Here is a 16,412-nt window from a genome sequence, read left to right on the forward strand (position 1 = left end):
ATTAAAGGCTTTGAAGATGTTTAACTTTTAGAAAAAGTAATGTTTATGTTTTTTTACTTTGACTTATGCAAAAATATTTTTACAGCAAATCATTTATAATCAAATTCCAATTCCTTGACAATTTAATTTCTCTTTAACTTAATTAATTGTCAATTTTTTGGTCAACTAATTAAGAGGAGAGGTTAAGCACAGTTTCGATTTAAAGCTACACAACTTTCAAAATATTATTCCTTGAAAATCATGAGAAAGAATTTTAAACTAATTTCGATATTAAATTTTTCAAAGTAATAACAGAATTCAAGATAAAATTAGAATATTTTTCAATACTTCTAACCATTGAAGATGAAGAACGAGACTTAATTTTGAAAAAGTAGAAAAACATGAATCAAAATAAAGAAAATACTTACATTATTAATCTATAAAATTAAACAGAGCTCTTAACATTTGACAAAAGAAGGTTTAGTTACTCATGGTAAAAAAGAAAATAACCTAAGACTAATGAGGTGATGGATGGATCCAGACATCCAGTTATTGTTGGATGATCCGTTGATGATTCCTCTCTTTGAACCTTGTTCACTTATTTATATTCTAACTTCCTAACTATTGAAATTCAAAAACTAATCCTATCTTCTTATCCCTAACTATTGAAATTAAAAAACTAATCCTATCTTCTTATCTTATCTCCGAAGGATAAGATAACAACTTATTCAAATTCAAAACAATAATTCAAATCAATTTAAACTAAATCTTAACAACCAAATTTTATCTTTCTAGAAAAAATTAATGCTAACTAATCATTTAAATCTTGAATTTTTAGTTGAATTTAGAGCTTCATGGGAGTGGACTATGATCTTGGCACTGGGCTTGATCTACTGACACTGGGTTTTGAGGAATTCTGGGCCACTGGAAGTTGAAAATTCACTTTGAAGCCAAACTTTGGGATTGAACGCTGGGCGCCCAGAATGTTGGAGTTGGGTGGTGCTAGGTGTCACCTCTGGAAGTTGGGCACCAGCCCATTTTGGGTCATTCTAGGCACAAAGGCGCCAGGCTTGGAAGACAAGGAGTTGGGCGTCCATGGCGCTGGGCTTGGGATCAAGGGCGTCGAGCTTGTAGCAAAGGCGTTGGGCTTGGAGGCCTGAAGTTGGGCACTTATTTATGGCGCTAGACTTGGCAGTTTGAAGCCTGGCGCTAGCCTTATGCTTCTTTTCTGGAAGTATATTTATATTTTTTATAATTTTTATTCTAATTTACTTAAACATGTCTTGAAAACACAATCATTCTAAAGCAACTCTAAAGATATGATTTGTCATAAAAAATTTTACTAAAAACATAATAATTTTGATTCAAACCTAAGAAAACTATTAAAAAAAAATGTAAAAACAACTAAAGATACCTAGACATCGGTAATTTTAATAGTTAACTTTTGTCATCATTAACTTTCAAAAACTTTTTATATTTTTTGTCCAAAAAATTATTTTTTTTTCTTTATATATTGATAATTAGGATCAATGTAGAGTAAATATCTAATTCAATCCTTGTCTATTTTTTTAAAGGATTAAGCGATCCCTGTCCAAAAAAGGGGACATCTCGCCTCTAATAAAATTATTTTGGGACAAGACGATTTTCTATTAAAAAATCTATTAAATAATGACAAAAAATAATTTTGTGGGGTTTAAAACCCCAAAAAGTTCTATTATTGCACAATTGAAGTATTAGAGATAAAAGTTATAACTTATAACAATGTTGATAAAGAAGATGGTGGTAATAATGATAAAAATTGGTTCTATTATTGAAAAGAACTTTCTAAGGTTTAAAACTCTCACAAATTATAATGATATTAATTTCTATTACTATTCAATGAATTTTTTAACAAAAAAAATCATATTATCCCAAAATAATTTTATAAAAAAAATGAAGATTCTCTTTATATAAAAAAAAAAACAATTAAACAATCAATCCAACTAAAAAACACAAAAAAATAGACTTCACCTTTCCAAAACAAAAGAAGCTTAAAAACTCAGATAAGTTAGTTTAAAATACCACCAAAAACGAGATATTCATCATAAAATCCTTGAACTTATAGGAATATGATCTCATAATGCCCAAAGAAAAAGGTCTCCGACAAGCAGCAGAGTATCCAACACAATAAAACAGCATAGATATCATTTCATTCATATTAGCTTAGATAACCAGAAATAATTTTGCATTAGTGCTTTGACTTGTAACTCTTGCACCAAATATATATATAAACCCCAAAAAGCATTATTTCATTTACTTGTCAGTTGTGACCACTCTTAATTCTTTCTTTTCTGAAAATATATATAGATCAAACAATATTATTATACTATATGATGAATATTCTTAATATTTCTGTGTTTTATTTACATCATAACTATTCAACAATATTTTTTTGTTAGCTATCGAAAGCTTAATACAATCTTCTTCTTTTATCTGGACTCAAAATAGATTATGTTAAAAAACAATGTAACAAATTTGACATAGAAAGAGTTACAACATTACTACTATAAGCATCACAAATTCACAACTTGTTAGTGAATCCAGTAAACCTAAGCTTATTTTCTTTATATTTCAGCTGAAGTCAACAATTTTTCAAATAACTTTCTTTTCTTCTTTTGTATTTGGGTCTTGCACAAGTATTTTGCAATTGAATGTAATCATCATTCGAGTTTATATCCACATTATGTGTCACCCTTCTGAGATTGACTTAAACAAATTGTTCATTACCTTGGGTTCTTGGGTAGCCGGGTTGTCGATGAATGGTGAAGCGTAGAGAGAGATCTCGGGCGAGTGCGGAGTGGGTACCGGCAATGTTGGGGAGCGAGCGGAGTGAGGAGGTGGCCACCTGCAAGGACACTCCGACGATCAAGTCAGAGTCTGTACTGGGGGTGGCAGAGTTAGGTCAGGATATGACGTACCTTGGGGGGAGAGCTGTCCTCTCCCCTTTTATAGCGTGTTGGGTGGGCCTAGTAGTGGCTTGGCCCATTGGTGGAAAGTTTGAGCTGTCACCTTCCACGTATGCGGGTCGTCCGTACTGGGGGGTCCGTACCTCGGGTACCGACCCCGGGGGTTCCGACCCGGCTAGGGGTGCGGTTGAGGTGGTCGATCTCTGGGTCGGTTATGGCTAACCGACCCGAAGGATCCGTTAGGGCTCCTTTGGGCTTGGGCGGGCGGTGCCCCGACCCGGCGGTTTCTTGGGCTGGACTGTCAGTCCGTAACAGTTCCCCCAACGCGTTAGCCTCGAGGTCCAAGACTCGTGGCTGGGCGCGTTCGTCGTGAGCTCTTCTTATTCCCGGTGGTTCGCGGGTGACGCTTTGCTTTTCTTTCTCGTTTGGTCACCTCGATTTTCGTGCCACTTCTTGGTTTTGGCGCTGAGCATTTAATGCCCGTCGCTTCGTTGTTTTGAAATTTTGGGTGAAATGGCAGTTATGCCCCTACCCTTTAGGTGCTTTTCCCCGGCGGTTACGCTTTTCTTGTCTTTCACTTTATTTCGTTACCCCCACTCCTCTCTTTTACTATTCCTCCTCTCTTCTTCGCAAGTTCTTCAGTGTTGCTGCCTCTTTTGTTCATAATGTTGTTGTTGCTTGAAGCATCTTGCTCTTTGCTTTCTCTGCAGTCTCCTGTTACTTCTGGTGAGTTTTCTGTTCGTTCTTCCCTTGTTTCAATTGTTGCTTTATTTCTGGCGCTTTTGCTTTGTTGCATGCTTGGATCTTTTGCATTTCTTGTTTGTTTTTCCTTTTTAGAGGGGGTGCCACTGGGTTTTTCTTTGGTTTCGTTCGCATTTCTGGATTTTCCCTGGGTTTTGCTTGTACTTTCTGGGTTTTTCCTGGGTTATTGCTTGCATTTCTGGGTTTAAGGGGAGATTCGTAGCTTTCCTTTTTCTCTCTTGTTTTAAGGGTTTCCGACTTTCCGTGTTGACTTTAGTGGTGCCCCCAATGTAGGTATGGACGATCGTCTTGCTTCTTCGAGCCAGGCCCAGCACCCCTTGGCCGACTTCGTCGACCACTATGCTTGGGTTTCTTCTGACGTGAAGGATACCCTTTCCAAGGTGACTAGGGAAGGTCTCCAGAAGTTGCGACAAGCTGGACTCTTGTTTGGGGGGTCCCGAGGAGGCGCTTTACCAGATCTATATCCCTGCTGCTCGTGAGCGCGTGTGCCATAAGAATTTGGCTTCCCCGACAGTTGATGATTGGCTGTGGGTTGACGAGCCCATGTTCACGACCTTAGGGCTTCGTCTGCTTTTTTCCCCTTTTATAATGGGCTTGCTGAATTACTGTGATGTTGCACCGTCGCAAGTTCATCCGAATAGCTGGGCCTCCATTCAGTGTTTTGAGATGGTCCGTGAGTTCCTCGAGCTTCCGATCTCAGTGAACGTCTTTCTTTACCTTTTTCTTCTTACGAACCCTTCTATCCAGGGGAAGGCTAAGAAGGGTTATATGTCTTTTAGGGCCCAACAGGGGCGTAGGATTTTTGGTCTCTTTGAGGACTCCTTTCACGGGTTTAAGTCTACCTTTTTTGAAGTTAGACCGGTAGAAAAGCATAATCCTTTTTGGCTCTCTGCTGAGGGAGCTCGTCTGATCCCGACCTATTGGAGCTTTGGTGCGGGATCTGATTATCTTATCAAAGTATCTTATGACTGGTTGAATAAGGAGGATCGTAGCATTGCTGACATTCTGCTGTCTATTTTTGGTGAAAAGAATCTTAATCCTCGCTTGTTAATGGGAGACCGGGAAGCCGGTCGGTTGTATGTTGGTGGGTTATCTCTTCCTTGCACTTTTGTGTTTTCCTTTTCTTATCTATTGACGTTTTTCCTTTCTCCTTTGTTCACAGTTTCCATGGCTGGCGGGAAGAAAACTTTAGCTGACTTGATGAGTCTCATCAAGGGAAATGAGGAGGGTGAAGGTGACTCTCCATCGAATCCTCCAGCGGGCCAAGGGCAGGTGGAGGTTCACCAGGGAGATGCTGTCTCTCCCAAGAAGGTTGAGGAGGTTTCTGCTATGGGGGTGGAGATTTTTTAGGACGACTTTGGTGATGAAGAGCTGAGACTTGTGGGAAATGTTAAAAAGAGAAAGTGGAACGCCGGCAAGGCCCTTTCTGTTATGGAGAAGAACTTCGATGCCGGGGGCTTCATCGAGTCTCAATTGCTCCCCGGCACCGAGGAGTATTTCCATGAAGCCGACCTCTCCGGGCAAGCTAGGTGGATCTATCGAAGTCTCCTCCGTGCTGCTGCTATCGCCAAGAAGGTTGAACCTGTCTTGGGTAGCTATCACGCCCTGGAGGTGAAGCTTAGGAACTCTCAAAAGGATTTGACGGATTCACGGTCCCGGGAGGAGTCTCTAAAAACCAAGCTGTCTGACTGTGAGAAGAAGCTTGAGGAGGATGCTAAGGAGATCAATAGGCTGGTGGATCGGGACATGGCTTTAGTGAAGGATCTGAATGCCTCCCGTGGTGAGACTGCAGCCGTGAAGAAAAGGGTTGAAGAGCTGGAAGAGAAGTTGAAATTGTCTGAGAACAAGTTACCATCAACTCTCTCCTATGTAATTAGCTTTTAGCCTGCAGCCAAATGTTTCTCATTTAAGAATCTTCGGGTGTGCGATATATGTTCCCATTGCACCACTTTCTTGCACCAAAATGGGACCCCAAAGAAAATTGGGGATATATGTTAGATATGATTCTCCCTCTATAGTGAGGTATCTTGAGATACAAACTGGAGATGTATTTAAAGCCCGATTTGCAAATTGTCATTTTGATGAATCAAAATTTCCAATATTAGAGGGAGAATAAACTTCCTAAAAAGGAACTTAATTGAAATGCATCATCCTTGATGCATTTAGATCCTCGATAAGGGTAATGTGAACTAGAAGTTCAAAAGATTATACATTTGCAAAGAATAGCAAATGAATTGTCTGATGCATTTTCTGATACAATGAGGATAACCAAATCTTATATACCAGCGAAAAATGTCCCAATTCGAATTGATGTCCTAGTCGAACAAGTGGCCACTGAAACAAATTCATGCCAGAAGCGTGGTAGATTGGTTATTTCCAAAGACAAAAATCTTCGAAAAAGAAAAGAGGTAAAGACTATTCTTGTTGAAAAAGATATAGTAAAGACACTTGCAGTTGTCCACAATTATGATATAGTTTTAACGCCAAAAGACGTTCAGGTACTTAAAAATTCTGAAAATGATGAGATCTCGATAAATTATGTCTTTATAAGAGAGAAATGGGACCGAAATAAGCAATTGTCAATGAAATATTTGCATATAATGTGGCATTAGATATCATGTATGAAAGTAAGGATCTTGAGCAAAAAACAGTCGAAGAATGTTGACAAAGAAATTATTGGCCGAAATGGGAAGAAGTTATGAAAGCTGAATTAGACTCACTTGCAAAACATGAAGTCTTTGGACCTGTAGTCCATACACCAGAAGATGTAAAACCTGTTGGATACAGGTGGGTATTTGTGAGAAAACGAAATGAGAAAAATGAAGTTGTACGCTACAAGGATCGACTTGTGGCACAAGATTTTTCACAAAGGCCCGGTATAGATTATGAAGAAACATATTCTCTTGTAGTGGATATAATAACATTGTGTTATTTGGTCAGTTTATCCGCATATCATAAACTACATATGCATTTAATGGATGTGGTAACAACCTACTTGTACGGATCATTAGATCGTGATATTTATATGAATGTCCCTGAAAGACTAAAGATATCTAAACCATCCAATAAATATTCGCAGGGGTTATACTCAATTAAATTGCAAAGATCTTTATATGGTCTAAAGCAATCTGGACGAATGTGGTATAATCGTCTTACTGAGTATATGGCCAAAAATAGATTCAAGAATGATAATATCTGTCCATATGTTTTCATAAAGAAATCTGCATCTAAATTCATTATAATTATTGTGTACGTTGATAATTTAAATATCATTGGAATTCCAGAAGAGATTCTAACAATTATAAAACTCTAAAAGAATAGTTTGAGATGAAAGATCTTGGAAAGACTAAATTTTATCTCGGCTTGCAGATCGAGCATACAAAAAAGGGATCTTTATTCATCAAACAATATACACAGAAAAGATCTTGAAGAGATTTTATATGGATAAGTCACATACATTAAGTACCCCAATGATCGTAAGGTCTTTGGAAGTGGAAAAGGATCAATTCCGTCCTAAAAAAAATGAAAATAGCCTGGGTCTTGAAGTACCATATCTTAGTGTCATTAGAGCGCTAATGTACCTTGTTAATAATACACAATCTGACATATTATTTGCTGTAAACTTACTAACAAAGTATAGCTCCTCTCCAACCAGAAGACATTGGAATGGAAGCAAACAAATCTTTCGATATCTTCATGGAATGGTTGATATGGGATTGTTTTATCCATATGGATCCAAGTCACAACTAGTTGGCTATGTAGATGCAGGATAGACTCACACAAAGGGAGATCTCAAATAGGACACCTGTTCACATATGGTGGTATAGGTATATCATGGAGGTCCACGAAACAGACAATAGCAGCAACCTTCTCTAATCATGCTGAAATACTAGTGATACATGAAGCAAGTCGCGAGTGTTTTTGGCTCAGAAGTTTGATTCAATATATTCTGTTATCATGTGGACTAATTGATCATAAGATAACTCTAATTGTCCTGTTTGAAGATAATACAGTATGTATTGCTCATCTTAAAGGTGGATATATCAAAGATGATAGAACAAAACATATTTCTCCTAAATTCTTCGTCACTCATGACCTTCAAAATCAAGGAACAATTGATGTCTAACAGATCCGCTCAAGCGATAATCTGGAAGATTTATTTACAAAGTCACTTCTAAAATCCCCCTTTAAAAAATTGATACATTAGATTGGGATGCACCGATTTCGAGATATTAAATGATGTCGACAAAAGGAAAAGACTGTACTCTTTTTCCCTTGGTCAGTTTTTTTTCCATTGAATTTTTCTTGACAAAGTTTTTAACGAAGCAGTTCCCATTACAAAGGATTTTGTACTCTTTTTCCTTCACTAAAGTTTTTTTCCATTAGATTTTTCTTTAGTAAAGTTTGAATGAAACATCTAAGAAAGAATATTGTGATAAAAATGAGACGTGGATGCCCATTTACTATGGACAGCTCATATTCTCAAAAATGAAATACATTAAAGAAACATTAAAAAAATTTAAAAATATAAACATGTTATAAGTATAAATAAGAGGCTAAAACCTACACATATCAATAATAACAATCTTCTCTCTCTTTTCATATTACTAATATTATTCTTTCTCTTTTATATATAATAAATAAACTCATATTACTAATACTATTCTTTCTCTTTTATATATAATAAATAAACTTGTATCTTTTATTAATATTGGAGAATATTGATAATAGAATCTTTTATTTATACTTCTTTATTTTATATTTATTATATCTTCTTTATTTATTTTATAACATTACTCTTCTTTTTTTTTAACAAGTAACTTTAATTGAAAATCAAAGCCAGCCCCAACGCAACATGAACATGACAATTATTGTTAAGATTCTTGGGAGATAAACAGCCTCAAAGCAATTACTGGTTACAAGTGCTAAAAGAGAGCGAGTTCATTAAGTGTCATTTGCATTCTTGGGAGATAAACAGCCCAAAAACAACTGAAAAAGAATTGTTCCCAGAATACTATACAAACAAATAATAAACTAAGAACAATTTTACCGAGCTAACCCCTTGGGCCTATAGTTAGCAGAATTGGAGATGTTACCAATATGTACAAAAAATAAAGTAGATATATATTTTTTTAAAGCAAACAGCTCAACACAATAGTAGTGGAGCGAGCAGAATGTCACAACTAAACACAATAAAGTAGATATGTTAATCAGTGAATCTTCTGATTCCTCTCCAACGTAACACAGATACGTCTCAGACAAGTCCCAGCACTCAAGGGCAATGCAGAAACAATATTAGAAAAAAAAGATTTTTTTTAAAAGCTACAATTACATTTAAAAAAAAACTTTTTTACTTAAGTTAAAAATATAAATACTTATTTGGGTGCCATTAAGTTGATAGAAAAAAAATTTCAATAAAAAATATCTTTTTTTTTTATTTTTTAACGTGTTTAGCAAATTTCTAATAAAAGTAAAAATACTAAAAAAAATCTTTTTTGAAAAGTTACCATTTACATCTTTTTTTAAAAAATCATTTTTTCCGAAAAAAAATGTTTTCACATAATAAATAAATAAAAATATTTTTATATTGTTATACTCAAACATAATTGATAGATAAAAAGATCTTTTTGCATCAAATATTCAAATATAAAATTACTTTTACTTTTCTAAAAGATCTTTTAAAAAAAGATAACTCAAAAAAATATCTTTTCTTATAAACTCACCTAAACAAGCCCTAAATATAATGCTTGTTTGGGCGCCATTATTTTGTTAAAAAAAGATTTTTTTTCAATGAAAAAAGATTTTTTTTTATTTTTTAGTGTGTTTGGCAAATTTCTAGTAGTAAAAGTAAAAGCACTAGAAAAATTAAAAAAAAACTTTTTTGAGAAGCTGTAATTTACATCTTTTTTCCTTAAAAATAAGATGTTTTTCATGTAATAAATAAAAAAAAGTACTTTTATATTGTTATACCCAAACATAATTAATAGATAAAAAGATCTTTTTGCATGAGATATCCAAACATAAAATTACTTTTACTTTTCCATAAGATCTTTTATAAAAAGATAACTCGAAAAAATATCTTTTCTTAGAAGCTCACCCAAACAAGCCCATAATTGATAGATAAAAAGATCTTTTTACATGAGATAAGGTCGTGGCCTACCTTTCAATCCGTACGTTAAGGGATTCCCTTGTGGAAATCTGACGTCGTGAGCTTAAACCTCAAGAATGAGTTCTTGCTCCTGAACCTATTGGTAAAGTGGCTTAACGCTCTTCTCCCGTAGCTCTCGCCATGTCAGAATGCATTTTGAATGTCTAGCTGATGTCTTTCTCTCTAGGTGCCAGCTGTCCTCGTGTAGAGTTAGAGCCTAACGCGTAAGACTCAACTGCCGAGGATGCTCCCTCTTGCGAAGGATACAGTGCCCTCGTGTGAACCTAGAGACACCAACCTAGCTCACGCTAAGTTGATGCCGGCACCTAAAATTATTTTTACTTATGTAAAAGATTTTTTAAAAAAGATCACTCGAAAAAATATCTTTTCTTAAGAACTCACCCAAAAAAGTCCTAACCTCGTAAACAAAATCAGCATACCAGATTTTAGGACACCAAACAAACTATTCAATGCAATTATGGTTATCTAGCCAACATACAACCATAGATCCATAATGCATTCAATATCTAGAACGATATCAAGTCTACGCAATAAGCTCAAAGAAGCATAATGAGCAAAATAGATTGTAGTCACTTTTTCACTCAAGAACTAAGAATGTAAACCAGCACATGAATCCCTTGCAACACAAACCTGATATAAGATCATCAACATATTCAACATCTATCTTTCCATGAGCAGATGGAAGATGGACAAAGGGCGAAAGGCAGAGGAAGACCTAAGAAGACCATCCATGAGGTGGTCAAACGAGATCTACATGTAAACGGTCTCTCTGTAGACATGATACATGACAGAGCACAATGGCGTCGCTTGATTCATGTAGCCGACCCCACTTAGTGGGACAAGGCTTTGTTGTTGTTGTTGTTGTTGTTGTATCTTTCCATGAGCCATTGCACCAACCTGCATAACAGAAGCCTACAAGTTAGTTAATGCCCCTAACAGAATCACATAATTGTCTTTATTTTGGTGGACAGGACACTGAGATGAGCCTGTGACTGAGACATAGAGAGAGACACAAAGTTGTATTTTGGCAAGATCCAATGGCTAAACACTTTTCCGACAGTGGCCCAGCTAGGAGCAATCATGTCCACTTAAAATATTTTTCCTTGTCCTCCACTATCACAAAACTAGTTAGCACTAAAGTTTGTGTCCATGTCCCTATCTCTGTCTGTCGCTTTCATTTTGTTACCTAACACTGCCATAGGAAAATGTATATGAAAGCATTAAGCATACCACAAACACAAGGTTCTCATCATGATTGGCAGTGGCGACATAGTCATTAATTTGAACAGCCTTAGGTGAACTGACGGAAAGCCCTAAATAATAGAAAAGCTACATATAAGAATTTTTATAATATTGATGAAAATATCAGCGGTTTAGATAAAGAAACTCACCAATCTTACGAGAGTTAATGGGTAAGTGTTGAGTCACAGGATTTTCAATTAGGCGCAAAAGTTTTCCACGATTACCCTTTGATTTGATGCTGAACTTTTGCAGTAGCTCAGCTATAATTACAATTAAAGATTCAAAAAAATAAGAACAGATTAGGTACATGAATTTGATGATGAACCATGATAACAAATGAGGAACAGAATAACAGACTTATTGGATATAAGAAGCTCACCCATCATGTTGCAAAAGCTTTCCAGAGTCTTTGGTATCTGGGTGTTTGGTTCCACTCGGATAAGTATTCCTTCATCAGTTTTAATGAATACACCATGTACCCTACCGGCCATGCAAATCCTACTACCCATAATTTGAAGAAGGGCCTAAACATAATGTTTATAAAAGAAAGTTAAAAACAGAAAGAAATGAAAAAAAATAAAAGAATGGCTTCTTGATAAAAGGGAAGAAAAAAGACAATAAAACACCCTATTAGATTAGATTCAATTCAAATTAAAATGAATGCAGTAAAAAAGGTAAATATTCATAGAACAAAGGAACAATATTTATATCCAGCCAGGACAGAGGAATATGAACAGATCAACAACCAAAGCAAGGTTCTAGAGTTAGTCAATCACCCAATAGAGAGACAAAAGAGGGAGAATGGGGGTGGTTCTACTAACCTCATGCACAATATCAGGCCTATAATCATAAGGGTTCTTGTTTTTCCTTCGCAAGAAATTGGCATGCTTGTTTGGATTCAAAATCTGATACCTCTGGAAGAGTTCACAAAATAAAAATGAACTTAAATATAGCATGCAAATTACAAAGTATTAGTTTCGTTCGTAACACTACTAATTTGAAAAGGAAAACAGAACTGGAATTGAACTTGATAAGAAAAATGGAAGTAAATTAAACTAAGATTAGAAGAGAGGGACATAAATCTTTTCATTACAAGCCCAAATCAACTTTCAACTTTTTACATATTATAAAAATATATAAAAAGAATACCTTCCCAACATAAGCAGCAACCAGCGAGGCATTTTGAAGAACAAAATAGATTTCACCTTTTGATCCCTAGTAGCAAGGTGCTACAGGAATTCCTGCAAGCCCCATCATTGTAGTACCATCTTCTTCGGGCTCCATTGATTCATCACACTCCTGAAGCTTTGTCTATAAAAAAGAAAATCATACTTAAACTACTTATTATACCTTAGGATGTAAAAGCATAAATTAAGGCATAGGACATACTATAGCAAGACAGAAAATAGCAGATGCAAATGTAACTTGTAAAATTCTCACAAATTTAAAATACCCCATTTAAGGGAAAACCACCATTTTGGCACCCGAAAGAAAGAAAGAAAAGCACTTGTGACCCCTAAAAGATCATAAAAGTTTGACAAACTTCATAAATTATGACCTCTTTACCATTGACATTAGCAGGCATGTTATGTATTGACATGGCACTATGCACATTATCTCTAAATCAATTATTAAAACCCTAAATCATATTTGGTAAAGTTTGTGAAACTTTTATGATCTTTTAGGAGCCATGAATGTCTTTCTTTCTCTCGAGAGCTAGTTTGCCAGAACCAGAATCTCCCGAGTGCTAAAATAGTAGTTTATCCTATATTTAATGAAACTTTTCAAGGAAAGAACAGACACATTCCCCGAATAGAAAATAACTTCAGCCTTCACCTACGATAGGCCAGCCTGACCCACCCAATCGATGAGTCAGGTATTTGGGATGGGTGGCAGCCAACTCTAGTCAGTGTTGATAGAGTAGAACATTGGGCCAGCTGTTTTAGGACAGCCACAGGCCTATATATCCTAAATGTTTAAAATTTTTCCTTTTGAATATGATTTATATTGGTACAAGTTAGCATCCAATATTCAAATTGAGTCCAAGCAGCAATGATACAATGTTACAATAACACATTATACATCAAAATATATTAACTTAAACACAAATTGAATTAGATATCAAATACAAATGTAAATGTCCAGAGCACAAAGGTTGGAATTGTGAGGGAGAAAATAACCTTTTTAATAAGACCCCCCTTGAGAGAAGGGTCTTCAAGGATCTTGTTACCATCTCTTGCTCTTCCTCCTCCCAACATTGGGTTTCAGTTTGTTTTTTATCCCTCTTATGCTTCAGCTTACTGTTTGCACAAGGAGTGAACATCGCTACAATGAATCAATAACATCCACCAATTAAGAATTATCTCTCCAACATCACACAATGCACATGCTTATTTTTCATTGAAAGGAGAAGAGCTTGTTACGATAGCTCAAGATTTAAATCAATAAATTAAAGAGAAAACACATTGACTTCTACAATTTGCCCAAAACATAATCAAGGTTATGTCCAAGTATCAACATGACAATACATGTATTTTCTTGGATGAAAAATATTTTGCATGCTAAACATCCAATTTGGATAGAACCTAGACACTGAGCAACAAGTCATGAGACAAGATGGCAGCAGGAAAGGCACCAACATGCAACCGTACCTAAAATAAAAGGTCTCAAGAAAGAGACATAACATAGAAAAAAGCCAAATTATGCTTACCTCCCTTGAGGTTTACTGGTATTACACTTAATTACCTCTAATGTTTAACCTACTTACCAAAACCCTCCTATAAATATTTTCAAAATGTCTAAATGACCTTTTTTCTTCCTATCAATCGTGCCCTCAAAATTAGAAGACCCAAATTTAGAACCAATTTTGATTTAACGGCACACTTCAACATCAACGCACAGCAAGATGTCAAAAATATTTTAAAAGAAAACAGAGAAAAAAAGGCTATCCAGAAAGCATGTCATCCTGGAGCCAGTCCAGATTCTTCAACATCATCCACTTATTCCCAATTGTACACAAACATGTCTACTGAACATGAAAACCCAGGACACCAGCATTTAACCATATATCCAGCTGAATCTGAATCCTTCAATAGAAAAGTTTCGTATTCGCAATCCAGGCACAGGCTATTAAAAGCAACTCTATTTCACAATATTTAGACTCACCAGATAGTTACAAATAAAGTCGGCTACGGGGAAGCAGTGGCCAGCAAGAGAGAAACACGGAAGCATCAGAGAAGAAAAACTAAGGATGTGTCATGTGTGTGACGTTCGCTTATTTATAAAGTATTTCGGTAAAAGTAATGCTAGAGAATTAATATACATTAATTTTTTAGGATTATTTTGTTTATTTTATATTTTAAATTATAAATTATGATTTTTATTAATTTAAAATTTATCTTCGTTAATATTGTCTAGAATTAGGGGTGACAAAGCAGACCGCCCCATTCTGTCACGCCCTGCCTAGGCCTGCACTATAAAATAAAGTAGATCTAGCTGCCCCGCCAATTAAGGTGAATTCAAAATACTAGCCCATCCCGCTTTAAGGTAGATTGGTGGGCCGGCAGACTAGCCCGCTTAACTCTTTTTTTAAAAAAAAAACTAAAATTTATTAAAATTAACTAAAAATAATTAAAAAATTAAATACAAATAAAAAAGTCAAATTATAATATAAATTTTTTAACTATCTTTTTTTTTAATTTTTAACTTCAATAAAATATTTAAAATAATATTTGTCAATAGAACCATCTTTATTTTAAAAAATAAGTCACATAATTTAAATATATATACGAAATTGTAAAATAAAATAAATAAAGTTAATAACTAAAAAAAGAATAAAAACAAAAAATAAAAAAAGTGTTTAAAAATTATATAATTATTAATTTTGTAGTAATAATCACTCTTTTATTTAATAAAAAAAAGAGTAAAAGACAAATAGGTCCCTAACCTTTTAAAACGCAGACATTTTCGTCCTTTAAGACCATCTCCAGTAGGGAACTCATCTTAGTCCCTATTTATGGCCCACCTGTCATAAAAAGTAACTCCACATCAGCTTTTGCGTCATAAACGGTAAATAGGAACTCAAAGCATCTCTCTCTTCTCCATTAGGAGGAACTAACTTTAGTCCCTGTTGTGGTCCCACTTAATTAATTAATTAAAATACTTCAAATTAATGTGATTAATTTTTTTCAATTATTAATTAAATAAAAATATGATTATTTAATATAATTTTTATTATAATTATTACTAATTTAATTATTATTTTATTATTTAAATAATTATTTAATTATTTCAGATTTTATATTATTATTTTTTTAAAATAACTTGCCAAATGGCAAATTATTATTGGTTAATTTGAGTCCCTGTTTAGAGGGACTCCCTCACCTTGAGACCCGTGCAGGAACTCATTCCTTCTCTCCTCCAATGGTTAGAGTTCCTATGTGTCAGAAAAAAAGTAAAAGAGGAACTCACCATTGTAGGTCTCTAAGATTGGAAAATACATTTCGATCCCTCACCATGTAAATTCCATGACAATTATGTCCTTCTGTAGAATTGGTGCGTAAAATGGTAACGGAAATTGCTGAGGTGGAGGGGTAGAGAGTGATATATCCGTTACTATTGTTAAGTGGATTGAGAGCAAATTGTTGGAGGACAATTTAATCCTTAATGGCCATAACACCCAAAAACGATGCCAAACGCATCCCCCACCATATTTGAAGCTTAGTAATCCCCATAGCACCCAGAAGTCACTCCACATAAGTTCCAACACCACCCATCTCCGCAACTTCCGGAGCTCGCGGTACGATACTCTTTCTTCGTCTCTACTTTCATCTCCTTCTATTATTCAATTCTCGCTTTCTGTCTTCTTTCTCCTTTTATTTTATTTTATTTTTCAAAATCAATTTTTCTGTTTTTTAACTTTGTTCTCTTCTCCTCTCATGCTTCATGCCTTTGATTTTCAATGCTACATTTCGTCTTTTACTTCTTTGTCTCTCTTCTGCCTTCTTTATTTTTTATTTTTACTGCACTTTGTTTCTATATATCGGGGCATTGGTTGGTTTTGGATAATCCCGGTGAGGTTTTGTATGCTTGCATTGTAAATTGCATGTGATGATGTTTTAGATGCTAGTTCTTGTTTGAAAGGTTAAATTTGAACTCTTTGTCCTTGTTTGAGTGCTTTCAATTTGGATTCAGTAGGAAAAGGTAGTGTTCCAGTATAGCCTTATCTGCTTGCTTCAATTTCTTACTTTTCTTTTCTATAATTTTCTGATATGTTTGATGGATAACTCAAGTGGAGGAAGATTTCAGACTTGGTC

The 16,412-nt window shown here is 35.0% G+C and overlaps 1 protein-coding gene across 1 annotated transcript in view; it reads right to left on the minus strand.

Annotated features, from left to right (window-relative positions):
• Window positions 1-10,744: 10,744 nt before the first annotated feature.
• LOC107473715 (uncharacterized) overlaps window positions 10,745-16,412 on the minus strand; it is a 33,868-nt gene continuing 28,200 nt past the window's right edge. The window contains exons 3-8 of the mRNA XM_052257752.1: window positions 13,328-13,422; window positions 12,247-12,312; window positions 11,919-12,011; window positions 11,477-11,621; window positions 11,247-11,357; window positions 10,745-11,168 (exon numbers count right to left, since the gene is read on the minus strand). Coding sequence (XP_052113712.1) covers window positions 11,038-11,168; window positions 11,247-11,357; window positions 11,477-11,621; window positions 11,919-12,011; window positions 12,247-12,312; window positions 13,328-13,422 — 641 coding nt within the window. The 3' untranslated portion in view covers window positions 10,745-11,037. The remainder of the gene's footprint in view (window positions 11,169-11,246; window positions 11,358-11,476; window positions 11,622-11,918; window positions 12,012-12,246; window positions 12,313-13,327; window positions 13,423-16,412) is intronic.

Source organism: Arachis duranensis, chromosome 2, assembly GCF_000817695.3.
Source record: "Arachis duranensis cultivar V14167 chromosome 2, aradu.V14167.gnm2.J7QH, whole genome shotgun sequence".
NCBI lineage: Eukaryota > Viridiplantae > Streptophyta > Magnoliopsida > Fabales > Fabaceae > Arachis > Arachis duranensis.